Source organism: Schistocerca serialis, chromosome 7, assembly GCF_023864345.2.
Source record: "Schistocerca serialis cubense isolate TAMUIC-IGC-003099 chromosome 7, iqSchSeri2.2, whole genome shotgun sequence".
NCBI lineage: Eukaryota > Metazoa > Arthropoda > Insecta > Orthoptera > Acrididae > Schistocerca > Schistocerca serialis.
In genome coordinates this window covers 326,842,832-326,859,707 of record NC_064644.1, presented here as the reverse complement: position 1 = coordinate 326,859,707, position 16,876 = coordinate 326,842,832, and the positions used below count along the sequence as shown (strand labels likewise).

The following is a 16,876-nucleotide window of genomic DNA, read 5'->3' as shown; positions in this document are numbered from 1 at the left end:
CACAACCTGAATAATTTCTTTTATTTCATCATACATTTCTTCAATTTCTTCGTCATCTGCAGAGCTAGTTGGCATATAAACTTGTACTACTGTAGTAGGCGTGGGCTTCGTATCTATCTTGGCCACAATAATGCGTTCACTATGCTGTTTGTAGTAGCTTACCCGCATTCCTATTTTCCTATTCATTATTAAACCTACTCCTGCATTACCCCTATTTGATTTTGTGTTTATAACCCTGTAGTCACCTGACCAGAAGTCTTGTTCCTCCTGCCACCGAACTTCACTAATTCCCACTATATCTAACTTCAACCTATCCATTTCCCTTTTTAAATTTTCTAACCTACCTGCCCGATTAAGGGATCTGACATTCCACGCTCCGATCCGTAGAACGCCAGTTTTCTTTCTCCTGATAACGACATCCTCTTGAGTAGTCCCCGCCCGGAGATCCGAATGGGGGACTATTTTACCTCCGGAATATTTTCCCAAGAGGACGCCATCATCATGTAATCATACAGTAAAGCTGCATGCCCTCGGGAAAAATTACGGCTGTAGTTTCCCCTTGCTTTCAGCCGTTCGCAGTACCAGCACAGCAAGGCCGTTTTGGTTATTGTTACAAGGCCAGATCAGTCAATCATCCAGACTGTTGCCCTTGCAACTACTGAAAAGGCTGCTGCCCCTCTTCAGGAACCACACGTTTGTCTGGCCTCTCAACAGATACCCCTCCGTTGTGGTTGCACCTACGGTACGGCTATCTGTATCGCTGAGGCACGCAAGCCTCCCCACCAACGGCAAGGTCCATGGTTCATACTTAGTACACCAAATTCTATGGATAGTATAACCATACTGTTAAAATTTCAAATCAATAACTTCAGTACTTTCGGAGATATAACTTTTTACCTAAAACACATAATAACTTTGCTGGCATTGTGAACTGATTTAGGGACGGTAATGTATTCATTTGTAGTATCAACTGAAATTACAACCAAGAGGTTAATTTCATATCTAATTTTCTGGAATTTTCTTTAGTGACGTTACCACAGATTTCTGACGTAATTGAAAATGCTTTGTAAAATCATTATTTCTCGGTATTTTGGTTGTGTGAGTGTTTTCGAGAAATTGAGAGAGTGAATGGACACACACAAGGATGGGGCCCCTCCACGCCCGCACCAACGTGGTGACCAACACAAAAGTTCTACTGTCACCTCCGTATGCATGTTAGTTTTGAATCAGGCGTCACAGGATGCAGGCTGTGATGTTATCCATGCGTCTGGGTAAGACTACTCATTAACATGGTCCATCAGGAGATAGAAGTGGTCGAAAACGATCGAAGGATAGCGGTTGTAAGAGCAGAGGAAAAAAAGTGCCAAGGCCAGCGCCAAGGGAAAAAAACCTCTGCGACAGTAGGACGGGTAGTAAGGGCAGTAGCGGCTTGCTATCTGCGACAGTGCATGCAAGGTGTGGTTGTGTTAGTTCGAAGTGAATGGAGTGCACATGTAAAGTGAGAATGTAATATTTTATTAAAACTATGTAAATGTTTGCGTTAGAAAGTTGTTGCACAGTAGGGGGGATTTGTGACGTATGTCCGAGTGAGCTTGATTCTGCAAAAGGCAGCCAGAAGTGGTGTGGAGTATTAAATTTACTAGTAATTTATTTTATGAACAGTAATCTTAATTTGTTTTCATTAAATTTTATTTAGTTTTGGAATTGCGAAATTTCTAGTGTAAATTACTTGTGGTAATCTGATTCTCTGACATCAGAAATACAGTGAGTAAATAAGTGCTCGAGATGATCTGATTGACCGCTTAACACTAGTCAGCTGGAATTCAGTCATTTCCCGAACGTGTGTGGAGGGCTTTGTGCCTCAGATCTAGGAGTCGAGAGAATCGTTAGGGAGCCGTCTTCAAGTAAACACCTATGTTAAACCGCGCTTATCAATTTTTGTGCGAAAATGTAAATGTTCGAACGTTTGATCAGTTATCGTATCGCTGACGAAAAGCGATTATAGTGTTGAGTATTTTGTGGAAGTTTGAGATTTGGGAATGATTTATTTTAGGAGATATTCGCGTGTGAACACTTCATGTCGTCAATAAACTCCACGTGGCGTGTTTCGTGCAGATAACGAAACACTATGACGAACACTTTTTTTACAAGAAACCTACAGAACGACTGAATGTGTTAATTCGCAAGTGGTCGCGAGTCAGTGACTGTTTCGGACGTTCAGAATATTGGGTCGGGCTAAATACCTTCTGGCTGCTTTCGGGTGTGAACTTGTAACAGAGACAGTCAGTAACATCCCGTAATTGATTGTGGGATATTCAATACGGACTTGGTCGCATGTTCAAAGACAATACACCTACTTAAACGAAACTTCAGTGTTTTTTTCAAACGGTCATTCAAGAATCCAGAACACTCGATAGTTTAACTAGCTTTCAGCTACTACCCATAGGCTGGAGGTATGTAGCCTTTGCGTGGTAGGTATTTAATCGAATTTTCGTCAACGCTACTTTTGTCGCCTAAATCAGTATCTACCATCGCAGAGTGAAGAGGCAGACAACCTGAAACCTACCCGGGTAGGTGGACTGATTGTTTAAATGATAGTGAGAGTCCAATGCGCCCCGCCGCATGGGGAGTAGATGAGCAGCTCTGAACAGGAAGGCTGCACAACACTTTCGGTGTGTGGTTAGGTCTATGCCACACTCTGACGTCATAAAAATTCAATGGGGTGCTTCTAGGCAAGTGTTTCTAATCCGCGTGAAAATGGTTTACTTTTTTGGTTACCAGGAGGCTACACTGGTTTCTAACACCGAATGTACACTACTGGCCATTGAAATTGCTACACCAAGAAGAAATGCAGATGATAGAGGGGTATTCATTGGACAAATATATTATACTAGAACTGACATGTGATTACATTTTCCCGCAATTTGGGTGCATAGATCCTAAGAAATCAGTACCCAGAACAACCACCTCTGGCCGTAATAACGGCCTTGTTAGTCTGGGCATTGAGTCAAACAGAGCATGGATGGCGTGTACAGGTACAGCTGCCTATGCAACTTCAACACGATACCACAGTTCATCAAGAGTAGTGACTGGCGTGTTGTGACGAGCCAGTTGCTCGGCCACCATTGACCAGACGTTTTCAGTTGGTGAGAGATCTGGAGAACGCGCTGCCAGGGCAGCAGTCGAACATTTTCTGTATCCAGAAACGCCCGTACAGGACCCGCAACGTACGGTCGTGCATTATCCTGCTGAAATGTAGGGTTTCGTAGGGATCGAATGAAGGGTAGAGCCACGGGTCGTAACACATCTGAAATGTAACGTCCACTGTTCAAAGTGCCGTCAATGCGAACAAGAGGTGACCGAGACGTGTAACCAATGGCACCCCATACCATCACGCCGGGTGATACGCCAGTATGGCGATGACGAACACACGCTTCCAATGTGCGTTCACCGCGATGTCGACAAACACGGATACGACCATCATGATGTTGTAAACAGAACCTGGATTCATCCGAAAAAATGACGTTTTGCCATTCGTGCATCCAGGTTCGTCGTTGAGTACACCATCGCAGGTGCTCCTGTCTGTGATGCAGCGTTAAGGGTAACCGCAGCCACGGTCTCCGATCTGATAGTTCATGCTCCTGCAAACATCGTCGAACTGTTCGTGCAGATTGTGGCTGTCTCGCAAACGTCCCCATCTGTTGACTCGGGGATCGAGACGTGGCTGCGCGATCCCTTAAAGCCATGCGGATAAGATGCCTGTCATCTCGACTGCTAGTGATACGAGGCCGTTGGGATCCAGCACGGCGTTCCGTATTACCCTCCTGAACCCACCGATTCCATATTCTGCTAACAGTCATTGGATCTCGACCAACGCGAGCAGCTATGCCGCGATACGATAAACCGCAATCGCTATAGGCTACAATCCGACCTTTATCAAAGTCGGAAACGTGATGGTACGCATTTTTCCTCCTTACACGAGGCATCACAACAACGTTTCACCAGGCAACACCGGTCAACTGCTGTTTGTGTATGAGAAATCGGTTGGAAACTTTCCTCATGACAGCAAGTTGTAGGTGTCGCCAAAGGCGGCAACCTTGTGTAAATGCTCTGAGAAGCTAATCATTTGCATATCACAGCAGCTTCCTGTCGGTTAAATTTCGCGTCTGTAGCACTTCTTCGTGGTGTAGCAATTTTAATGGCCAGTAGTGCACTTATTATTGTATTGTAGGGTTTTGTGGTGGTCGGCTATTCTGACTCATAGCTCTTTTTCGAAGTAGAGAAGTGAATAATTACACATTCCCTCTGTTATGCTCTATTTTGGCAGCAAACGATTTCACAAAAGCTTAAAATCAGCTGTCTGATTATCGCAGAGAGCAGAACCTTCTGAGTTTGTCTGAGATGTTTTTAGTCAACATTAGATTCGAGACTGCGTCTACTAAAAGCGAAAAGATATCCAGTTACTTACCGAGGGCGCCGAGGCGGTAGGCGACTGAGACCAGCAGAACGCCCCTCTCAACGAAGTAGTCCGGAGTGCCGCCGGCGGGATTTCCTATCCTGAAGGCGCCGCCGTGGATGTAGACCATGACGGGGAAAGGACCACTACCATTAACGGGCACGAACACGTTCAGGTACAGACAGTCTTCGGAGCCGACAATTGTCTGTATGCCGTCATAAGAGGGCTGGACACACACATCCGCGAAGGCCAGCGCGTCTCGAACCCCGGACCAGGAAGGCGCCGGCTGCGGAGCCTGCGCACGTGAGCACACGGATCAACAGCTGGCCCGCAAGATCAGCCACCACTGTCACGCTTAATTTACTTTCAGGAACATTTAAAAATCAATATTCTGAAATAACGCTATTGTTCTACGATGAGTCACTTGCTGAATTGCTGAATTTCTCGGCGAAGTGACCAATAATAGTCCCCCATCATGTTGGCGTTCCAGCGGCCTTGGTGAAAACGCTCCCCTTTCTCCTCACTAACATCTCCCATATTAGCCGGCCGGAGTGGCCGAGCGGTTAAGGGCGCTACAGTCTGGAACCGCACGACCGCTGCGGTCGCAGGTTCGAATCCTGCCTCGGGCATGGATGTGTGTGATGTCCTTAGGTTAGTTAGGTTTAAGTAGTTCTAAGTTCTAGGGGACTTATGACCACAGCAGTTGAGTCCCATAGTGCTCAGAGCCATTTGAACCATTTCTCCCATATTGTCCGAGAAGTAATCAAGGTAACTGTTCAAAAAGTGAACTTTCAGGCTCATTAAACATTCTAAAGTTTTAAAGTTCTTTAACATTGTAGCTATAATAGAAACATATTCAGGGTCTTTTTCATGTCCTAAGAACTTTGTAATGACTTGCTTGAATGATACCCATGCTTCTTTCTCATTTAAGGCCATTGTGGATTCAAAGTTAACATCAAACATCAATTTTCTAATGTCAGATCCGACAAAGACGCCTTCTTTTAGTTTAGCTTCTGAAAGGTGTGGAAACGTTTGGCAGAGATACTGAAAACATGGTCCATCTTTAGGCAAAGCCTTTACAAACTGTTTCATTGGGCTTAACTTTATGTGTAGAGGTGGTAGGATCTACAAGGTTTTTGCGCAGAATCTTCTTCTCACCAGGTTTTAAAGACTCTCTCACAGGCCAGTTCTTTCTGCACCAGTGTTGATCCCTAGTCCTACTGTCCCATTCACACAAGAAACATGGAAATCTAGTAAAGCCACCTTGCTGACCAAGGAGCACGTATATTACTTTTAGATCGTCACATATCATCCAATCATGAGCAGAATAGCCTATTTTATTTAGCACAATTTCTAGGATTTCATATCTTTCTTGCATATGTTCAGAATGTCCAACAGGTATAGATGCATAGATGTTACCATTGTGTACTAAAAGAGACTTTAAACTAGTTTTGGATTAATCAATAAACAACTTCCAGTGTTCCTTTTCGTACTCAATACCCAACTCATTCATCAGACTGGAAATGTCTGAGCGGTACACTAAATCACCTTCTTGTTGAAAACACTTGGAAAATTGCTGTTCTCTCTTTCTATACACGTATATACTGGTTCCAACTGCCAATAAGCTCTTTTCTTTTAATCTAGAGCCATGCAGTTCAGCTTTTTCTTTCGTTAAGCCCAGATCCCTAACCAAATCGTTAAGCTCGGTCTGAGTAAACAATCTGGACTCTAGACTTTCTGTATTACAGTGGAAGTTATCATCATCTGGTTCATGTAAGTCAGATTGTACATCAGAAAATACTTCTGTTGGAATAGAATTTAAACTGCCTGGTGGTTCAGGAACCGGCAAATCTGCGCCATGCCGTACTGGTCGGATGGCTTACGGAGGGTTAGGGTGCTTATAACCTTCTTGTTTTTCGAATTATTAACAGTAATATTAACAATGCAAAAGTAGCAATCAACCGAATGATTTCATGGCTCCCTCCATATCATAGGAACAGCAAATCTAAAGGCTTTTTTCTCCTTTTTGGACAATTTTCTCATATCTTCAACACACTCATAACATACCTTACGTGGCCCCAAGATTTATCTTGATCACCAAGTTTAGTGCCAAAGTATGATAGATAAACCTTTTTCACAAAGTCTGTAATGTTTCTTTAGTGTTTTTAATCACAAATTCTCCTCAAATATAATAAAAACAACTGTGAGCAGAGTTTTTACAATCACGATTAGACATTGTATTGAGCACATGTACAGGAATCGGGAAAGTGGAGTTAGATTGACAGTAAAAAAAAAGAAACACCATCTGTTAATACAAAAATAGAATCGACCTTTTTTTGCCAGCAAATGCTTTTCAGCAGTGCTACCGACGTCATCTACATTAATTACACCTCCTTTTTAAATTATTTCAACTATTTAAAAGCTGGTAAATTCTTTAAAAATTGCTTAATTTAATAAATTTAACTGTAAAATGTGAAGAAGTGGTGGGTGATACAGTTTTTTAAGTATCATATTTTGATTTCCCACCCTAAAAAACATAAGAATAAGGTATTTTCAGGAAAAAAGTTTTGCATCGTTGGCCTGTGTAATATTAAGTTGCAATTTGACGTTCTGACAAGTGGTGTTACTTCTACAGCGGTTTGGAAGTTTACCTTTAATTATAATCACCCTGAACTTAAAGCGTGATCGTCTTCCATTGGAATTATTTAGTTTCATGTCGTCCGATTGATACTTTGTAAGCTGCAACAGAGTAGGCATAGCTACAAATTATTGGTTCGCTTGAGAAACGAAAAATCATTTTTTGATTCCTTTCAGCATTAGCTGGTCGTTGTTTCATTTTCTGCAGACAACTTAAGGTCGCCCTTTATAAATGACTTATGCTATAATTATATTCTCTATAGCATAATAATTGTAATATATCTTAAGGTTTGTTTCCATCAAAAAATGCATGTTCGAATACGGTATTAATGCGATTTAAGATAGATGACATTTGTTATCTGTTATGTGAAGTGATACTATGTGCTGTTGAATTTACGATGAGTCATTATGACTCGGATATAATGCACTGAAGATAGCTACACGGTATCTGAAATCGATCTGCAATAAACAGATTAAGAACTTCCGACCGATGCTTTCCTAGCTCCCATTTTGAATATAACCAAAACTATACAAGACAGAAATGATAAGAGAACAGAAACGGATGACAAAGAGACGAGAGAGGCGAGGAGTTGAAACATAGTAAAGATAGTTAAACAGTATATCGTGAAGTTTACGGACCCTGTCGGAGCTGCCGTTATATCTAGATATAAGCCATTATCTTATTTTTCAAACAGAAATGTGTAGTATCCTTTGCGCTATGGCGACTGTTACCTAACAGTTCAGGACTTCACAGAAACACTTCTGGCGTGAAATATGATTGAAACTAATTTCCAGTGTAAGGATCTGGTGTTCTACCAATGATTTGAAGTAGGAAGAATATATTTGAGGATACATATTTGGGGAAGCTACAATAGAGAAGACGATAAAGCCAATAAAGTTTGCACGCCGTCGAAGTGTATGCAGTCAGAAGAGTTCTCTATGATTACGGCTTTACGGCGAGCTCGCGACTTCAAGAGTACTCACTATTTGGACCTCATTATACACGTCCTAGTAATCAAGACATAATTGAGCAAAATTAGCTCTTGGAACATTTCGTTTTTGAAGAAAGCCTTTTGTTGTTTTGAAAAATAGGTGCATACATACCTTTTGGCAGACTTGCACAACACCTCAATGCCAAATAAAACGCTCATACAATGTTACGCTGTGTTCTTTAATGAAATAACAGGGATTTTGATGTTGTTTAGAACAACACGCAGGTAAGATCAGAGCTGATGATACGTTGATGCGTTGTGACACTTGCTTGAGATTTAGTAAAGTTCAGCTAGAGTCCCACTTTGACCAGTCATAAACAGCTCTTGGACGTATTTGTTAATGGAGCTTATAGCTTGAGTCAGATTTTCAGGTCTGGCACTCACATAGAACTCAAGATTGTCTGCAAACAGATTTTAGACACAAAGTGAAAATATGGAAGACCTACTATTAATGTTTGGAAGACATATGAACATGCTTAGGCCAAACATGACCATCATCTGAAGCACAACCTATACTGCCACGGAAACCCACCGAACGTCTTGAAACTGCGTACCGTATTGTATACCGCACATGTATTCAAGGCCGACTCATGCATGACCCGTCATAAAGTTTCCGCGTGTTAGGCGGGCCAGTCTCTGAGGGACACCAACACGAGAGGAAATATCAGCTGAGAAACCAGTAGGCCTATTAGATTATTTCGGTTAATCGATAGTTACCGAATTCACTGGTAAAATATTTTATATTTTAAGTGGTGGCAATCAAATCAGGAAGAGATTGCTTTGTTTCCTGCAGTATACTCTACAGCGAACGTAAGAACAAATTAACTGGGCGATCACGAGCAGCACGAAAGATCCTCTTCTTACAGTCTTACGGATTTCAGAAACATATTGTGATTCGTGCTATGTTACGTGAGGCCTGCTTTCAGTTTGGGTATATCTACTGTGAACAGTTTTGTGATAAGGTTGTTGTTTCAGAATACACAGCAAACCAACATCGACAACGACAGTTCAAGTATACATGCCGACGTCGCAAGCTGAAGATGAAGAGATAGAGAAAGTGTATGAGGATATTGAAAGGGTAATACAGTATGTAAAGGGAACTGTAGAATGCAAAAACTGTAGAGGTAGACAGAGACTGGAATACATCCAGCAAATAATAGAGCGCTTACGTTGCAATTGCTACTCTGAGATAAAGAGGTTAGCACAGGAGAGGAATTCGTAGCGGGCCGTATCAAACCAGTCAGAAGACTGACAGCATGACGTAATTACCGACCAATCAGAAGTCGTCTTTGTGCTACATAAGGCCACCTCACCAGCAGTTTTGACAGTCAGTTGCTCCTGGCGAAGACAATAGAGGTAATCGTTGAAAGCTCGACGTTTTACTTTGAATTCATGCGGGAATAAGTCCGAGAAAGCTTTATACGACTGTCCCGTCACGAAAGATCTCATTCTTACATATATGGTGAGAGTCAGCAGCCCTTATCTATTGGTTTTATGGAATCCGCAACACCTTAAAGAACCTCGTGTGGGCTTTTCATATTGTCTTGCTTGCTATGTGCAAACTATTCCCACAGAGGAAATGAACAAGACTCTTTTGTAGAAAATTTAATGTAGTTAAATTTTGTACTGGGATACGTTTTCGCTGGAGGCCATGGTTTCCGAGTTATTCAAGAAAAAAGCGTTTAAAAGTCTCTTTTAGTAGAAGAAATGTCTTTCACACGAGCGAAGACAGGTAGGTGCTCATAGCTATTAGGGTAAGTATTTTAGATCCCATATTTACTGGACATTTTTTCCTTGGGTTGGTCCACACTACTCCCTCCCAAAATGGAAAAGCAGAGTTCTTGAAGTAGAAGAGATCTGTTTCATAGTACCGAAGAAGACAAGTGCCACAGTTCTTAAGGTATACATTTTAGAGCCCTTGTTTTCTAGACACTTTTCTCTTGCTTTTGTGTATGGAACCTGTCCCTAAAGCTTTTTGTGGTTTTTTTGGGACAATATGTAAAATTAAATGAATTATCATGGGTTTGCAATGATTACTAAATCCAGTCAAATTTACAAAGAATTCGACATTGTCAGCCAATGTATCAGTATGACTTTGCACGACATCTGGCCTGGATGCATTAGGATGGGTGGCTTAAATCTTTGTATTCTCTCTCTTCAGTTGATCGATAAAAGATGGAAGTACAAAACTGTTCAGGGAAATTTACGAATCCAGGCATACAAGTCGTTGTGCAATGAAATAAATAGGAAGTGCAGGGAAGCTAAGACGACACGGCTGCATGAAATCGAAAAAGAAATTAAGGACAGAGTCAACCCATAGGAAAGTCAAAACAACATTTGGTGAAATTAAAAGCAAGGTTGCTAAAAGTTCTACGGGAATTTCATTGTTAAAAGCAGAGTAGAGAGCGTATAGGTGGAAAGAGTATGCTGAAGGCCTCTATGAGAGGGAAGAATTGTCTGATGTGATTGAAGAAGAAACAGGAGTCGATGTAGAACGACGGGGAATCCAATAATAGAATCAGTACTTAAGAGAGCTTTGGAGATCTTTAGATTTAAAAAAAGCAGAAGGGATACATAAAGTTCCATCAGAATTTCTAAAATCATTGGGGCAAGTGGCAACAAAACGACTATCCACGACGGTGTGTAGAATGTATGAGTCTGGCGATATAACACCCGGCTTTTGGAAAAACATCATCCACGCAATTCCGAAGACTGAAAGAGCTGATAGGTGCAAGGATTATTGTACAATCAGGTTAACGGCTGGGTATTTGTCACATGTCGATCAATTTGGCTTTAGGAAACGTAAAGGCACCAAGGAGGCAATTCTGACGTTGCGGTTGATAATGGAAGCAAGACTCAAGCTGGCCATGGTGGCCGAGCGGTTCTAGGCGCTACAGTCTGGAACCGCGCGACCGCTGCGGTCGCAGGTTCGAAACCTGCCTCGGGCATGGATGTGTGTGATGTCCTTAGGTTAGTTAGGTTTAAGTAGTTCTAAGTTCTAGGGGACTGATGACCTCAGAAGTTAAGTCCCATAGTGCTCAGAGCCGTTTGAACCAAGACTCAAGAAAAATCAAGATGCGTTCATAGGATTTGTTGACCCTGAAAAGCCTTCGACAATGTAAAATGGTGCGAGATGTTCGAAATTCTGAAAAAAAATAGGGGTAAGCTATAGGAGAGACGGGTAATAGTATTCACCATGTACAAGTGCCAAGAGGGAATAATAAGACTGGGCGACCAAGAACGAAATGCTCGGATTAAAAAGGTTCTAAGACAGGATTGTAGTCTTTCACCCCTACTGTTGCATCTGTACATCGAAAAAGCAGTGATGGAAATAAAAGAAATTATCAGGAGTGGGATTAAAATTCAAGGTGAAAGGATATCAATGATACGATTCGCTGAGGATAATGCTATCCTGACTGAAAGTGAAGAAGAACTGCATGATCTGCTGAATAGAATGAACATTCTGTTGAGTACAGAAGATGTATTGAGAGGAAATCGAAGAAAGACGAAAGTAATAAGAAGTAGCAGAAATGAGAACAGCGAGAAACATAACATCAGGACTGATTGTCACGAAGTATATGAGGTAAAAGAATGCGACTCCCTTTTGTGGAACTATATTAAAGAGCAATAATAAGCCTAAAACCACTGCTGATCTGAAAACAGCCATTCGGGACGTCATCGACAGCACAGATGTTGCGACACTTCAGAGGGTCATGCTGAATTTCGCTATTCGTCTGTGCCACATCATCGCCAAAGATGGCAGGCATATCTAATATGTCATAACCGAAATCCGAATATCTGTAGTGACATCCACATGCTGAATAAAGTGTGTGCACGCCTTAGTTTGTAACTAATTCACGTTTTTCTTCGTATAGTTCAATAATTGTCACCCTGTAGATACATCCTGTAATCCTGGACAAGAGACGTTCTTTAGCAGGTAACGGAAACTCGTATCGCTAGTTATTTTTGTCATCTGCGGTATCGGTTAGTCTATTAGCTCTTTCGTACAAGACCAAGCAATATTCTGAGTTAGTCACCTATTGGAGAGCACTGGTGATAGAGACAAAGTTCGTGGAGATGTACAAGAGTGAGTTGCCAATAGTAAAGGCGGTTTCAGTAGGTGCAGTGTGAATTTCCTTAACTCCGTTCTGCGGGCATTTGTATTAACGTTCCGTATCTTGCTCGTGGCCGGTTGGTGTGGTCAGCGATAATGATACAGCCGTACTGCCGCAAGTGACACAGCTGCAGATTTCTATGTTATATCGGTAACTGGCAGGGATATAAGATCTCTCCCTCCTCCAAATTTTCTGAAAGAATCCCTGTCGAATGGGCGGTGAATGACTAGGTGCTGATGTTAGTACTGCTGGCAGTGGCTGAGGATTAATCACAGCCTTTGACCACGTAAGCGGAGCGTCTGCTGGTGCAGGGACCAGTTTTGTGGAGAAGGTACTGCCACCTACACCTCTAAGCCAAATTCCACCGCTGCTGGTGAGACTGGCCTGGTATGCTAGTCTGGCCTTGAAACTAAGGATGGAGCCCGTCCATTTGCTGGCAGCACTGAGGCTTGGCAGACATGAGACCATCAGTAGTACACCTGACTGGTGAATCACTGGACTATTTTCAACTAGGCATTCATGGTGTCCAAAAGTTCAGGCAACGTTCATTAGTTAACCAGCTGTCGGAGAACAGTGTGGACGGATTCAAAGGCCGAGGGAGAGCATCAGGGCGAGGCAGCAGTGGCTCAGTCCGACGAAAGACAATCTGACGAAGACAGAGTATTCCAGTGGCAGCGGAATCGGTTAATCGGATTTGTGATAGGTTGTATTGACCTTCCACAGACTCCTTCAGGGCCGGCTGAAGTAGTCGGCGATAACGATACGCCTTTATCGTGTTGATTAACGGACCTTCGAAACTCGCGTTAACTGTATCCATTGTTGGCAGGGATGAAAGAAATCCTATGGTTGATTTGTACATCGTTGTTCTATACTTGCCGTTGCTCTGTTGGCGGTGATGTGTCATTGCCTTCATCCAACTTGTGAACAGACTTACGTCTTACATCTTACTTTTAGGAGAATTAGCATGGATTCCTAATCAGTATGCAGCTCGGCACTGTTCACACATACAGTGCGTTGCAAAAGAAGCAAGTAACGGTGAGAAACAGAATAAAGTATAGCGACCGTCTAACAGTGGAAGCCCGAATGTTTCGGTCTGCGGTATGGCACTTGCGCAGTCATATACACAGACCCACATCTTTTCATTATTGTATAACGCTTTTTCTAATAAAAGTAATAATTGAATTCATGATACATTTTAATTTTAGAAACTATTTTAATGCTCTATATGAATTTAAGAAAAATATTTTTTGAGGTTGTCAGGTAAATGAGCTGTAGAAAAGCCCTCTAGGCAACATTTAGGACTTACGTGTGTACGTGTGAGTGTGTGTGTGTGTGTGTGTGTGTGTGTGTGTGTGTGTGTGTGTGTGTGCGTGTGTGTGTGTGTGCGCGCGCGAGTGTAGGTGGGTGGATGCGTGTGGGTGTGAGTGTGTGTGTGCAGGCGTGGTTTACTGCAAAAACAGGTACTAAACAGGTTCGAACCGTCACGTCTGCTGAGAGAGACAACTTTGCAACTTGGAATTTTGCTGTTTTAATGGTTGTAGTAAGGCTACGTTTCCATTTTTTGCAAGGAATAAATTTAGACAGTATCTGCGTTCAAATATGCGACTAGAACGTGGCGGGTCTGCAGGAAAATTCTTTGGATTATTTCACCGGATTTATTGTTCTTCGTTTCATATAAAAGGCACCAACGACACGCCGATCTTGTTTTTTTCTGGACATCTCCTATCCTATGGCCAGAGATAATAAAGATGGTTTCTCATCTTCTCCACCACTCTAATCTTATAAATTACAGCCTCTGGAGGGATCTGTATTTTTGCATTTTAGTAAGTTTGTCACTAGAGCTTGTAATCCGTGGATGGAAAATAACCTTATCAAGAAAGTGACCATTTGTGATACTACTCCTGTAAAGTGATATGTATTGCTAAACACCATTAAGTCTAGTAACATTCCGGCAGGATTCATGACGATTGGCATCTGATCATTCAGTACAAATGAATTTGGTGACGAAGATTACTGGCTATAGGCTGTGACCCATCGTACAAAACCAACTGAAAATGTAAGTAACCTGTTTAAAAAAAGGAAACTGATTAATGATAGGCATGTATGAAGCATTGCTTCTTCTTCAGAAACATGTTCCCCCTGTGGTAATGGCATTGCTACTACCATTGAAGTCCAGGAGGCTTGCCTACCTAACAGCTCCTTCATGGAACTTCAGGCTACAGCGCCACCTTCGGCAGTCATTACGTAATGCCGTCGTCCTCGTGGGCAGAAGAAGCTTTCAAACCGGCAAGAGTAACCTAAATACGTCTTTTCTTGTGTTCGCTCTAGTGGCACCAACAGCTCTTGTATATTCTGCCTCTCTAGTTACGCTTCGGGTCAATATCGTGAACTTCACTTATCATGCTACCTCATGCACAATTCATTTCAGAGGATCGCGTTCTGTTTCCTTTTGTTCCAACGATACTTATATCAGACATTCAAATTTGTATTATAACTGACGTGCCATGCAAATTTGCTAATGAAGAATTTGTAGCCTATTTAACCCCGACAATTGCAGAAAAATGGTTCAAATGGCTCTGAGCACTATGGAACTCAATATCTTAGGTCATAAGTCCCCTAGAACTTAGAACTACTTAAACCTAACTAACCTAAGGACATCACACACACCCATGCCCGGGGCAGGATTCGAACCTGCGACCGTAGCAGTCCCGCGGTTCCGGACTGCAGCGCCAGAACCGCACGGCCACCGCGGCCGGCACAATTGCAGAACAGTTGTATTTTTGTGTTATTAAATACACTCTGTCTTACGATAGCGTACTCCATATAATTTGTTTAAAAAGAAAATAGTAATTCATGTTATGCTGATACAAGATGTTGGACTGTTTCCTAAAGACGACAAGAATAAATCTGTCTGTAAGCGAAAGCATATTGAATATTCTGCTTTGACTTGTACGTCGGGATGGGAGTTGTAGATGCTTAAACCGAAGAAGATGTGTGATTAGATGCTCTCACTCAGCGAAAGAGAAACAGAGAGAGAGACAGAAAGGGATAGAATGAGGGAGGGAGAGACAGAGAGAGAGGGAGAGAGAGAGACAGAGAGAGATAGAGAGAGAGAGAGAGAGAGAGAGATAGAACGAGGGAGGGAGAGACAGAGAGAGAGGGAGAGAGAGAGAGAGAGAGAGAGAAAGGGCACAGAAACAAGGACGCATCGGGAAAAGACGTGTAGAGAGATGACATCCTATGGAAACGGTGCCTCGTTCCGCGCTGAGTTTGCTGGACTCTACTAGAAGTATAGGCTACCAAAAAAATGACTTCCGTGTCGTAGGTGTACTGAACGGCCTATGAGAACAAAAACTGCAGCAACAATAATGACTCTGAGGATAATTCAAATAAAAAGGGTTTCTGAAATGAGAGGTTAATTATTAGAAAAAAATCAGACTTTTCTATAACATTAATAAGCTATTACATTTAGTCTAAATGAATCTTAATAGCTAATAAAAAAGTATGAAGTTTATTACCCTTGCTTAGCAGGCTACACTTTGGGTAACAATTGACCAAACCAAACGTGACAACATATCCAATTGTGAAGTAATGTCTTACTATCTATGGAAGTGGAAAGAACCTCCAATTGGCGAAGTTCCAGATAACTTGAAAGACGTGGAACGTGGGAACCGTGGGCGGAGAGGAGGGGAGGGGGATGGGGGGGGGGGGGGAAGTAAATATGCTGAATGTGAAATAACGGTACTATATTACAAAGTGGGTTGCATTACAATAGCTTTAAAACTGTTTTTAGAATTATTATTTTATATAACAGCAAACCTACAGTCTACTTTACAGTTCTTTTTTGTTCTGTTTCGTCCGTATGATAGGATAATAAAGTGATATTGTTCATATGGAACTGAAGTTGATCACAAAAAGGATGTTTAAAATTACTATCTAAATGTATTACACAAATATGTATTTCTTTGTTTTAGAACTACTTGCTCCAGAACCGAGACCAAGTACAAAAATACAATGGGTGACCATAGTGTTTATAACTTCCTGATGTGTAGCACTCACTCGGAATCGGAGATCACCAAGAGGCGGCGTGGCGAACGGTATGCCCCGGAACTGGTTGTAGAGAGCGCCATTCAATGACGTGGCAACCACGCCCCTCAGAACTCCGTTGTCAGTAGTCACGAACACGTCGTCTCCCTGTAACATGTTCTCCGGTCAACACTGCAATGAACTGAGATTATTGCACCCCCAGTACTGTCTCTCACCCACTCCTTTTTTCAAACACACACACAAGAGCAGAAAGCGTGCTTAATTGAACACTGTCAACGATAGTCATTTGTGGCTATATCGGGGTCATTACATTGCGGAAAGTCTGATTATCATCAAGCGTGCAATTACGTGATAAACACGAGCAAATTTGAGATTTAATCCAGGCCTAACGTGAAAATTCTAGTGAAGTGAACAATTTTATTTCCTAATCGTGTCAGAAGAACAGAAATATAAAAAATAAGTGTTGACTTAATATTACACAAAAGAAGACCAAAAATTGGACACTTCAAGAGCGTTTGGTGCAGGTCTCGTGAGGTCTTGCATATTGCAGGTGGTTGGTGATGAGGAACACTGAAAGCAATGGCTGCTCAGCGCCACACTGGCAAAGAACTGAGACCACAGAGAAACCC

At 42.1% G+C, this 16,876-nt stretch overlaps 1 protein-coding gene across 1 annotated transcript in view; it reads right to left on the bottom strand.

The window, feature by feature from the left end:
* Positions 1-16,403, bottom strand: part of LOC126413046 (esterase B1-like) — a 126,267-nt gene extending 109,864 nt beyond the window's left edge. The window contains exons 1-2 of the mRNA XM_050082942.1: positions 16,260-16,403; positions 4,469-4,751 (exon numbers count right to left, since the gene is read on the bottom strand). Of these exons, the coding sequence (XP_049938899.1) occupies positions 4,469-4,751; positions 16,260-16,403 (427 nt within the window). The remainder of the gene's footprint in view (positions 1-4,468; positions 4,752-16,259) is intronic.
* Between the last annotated feature and the right edge of the window lie 473 nt (positions 16,404-16,876).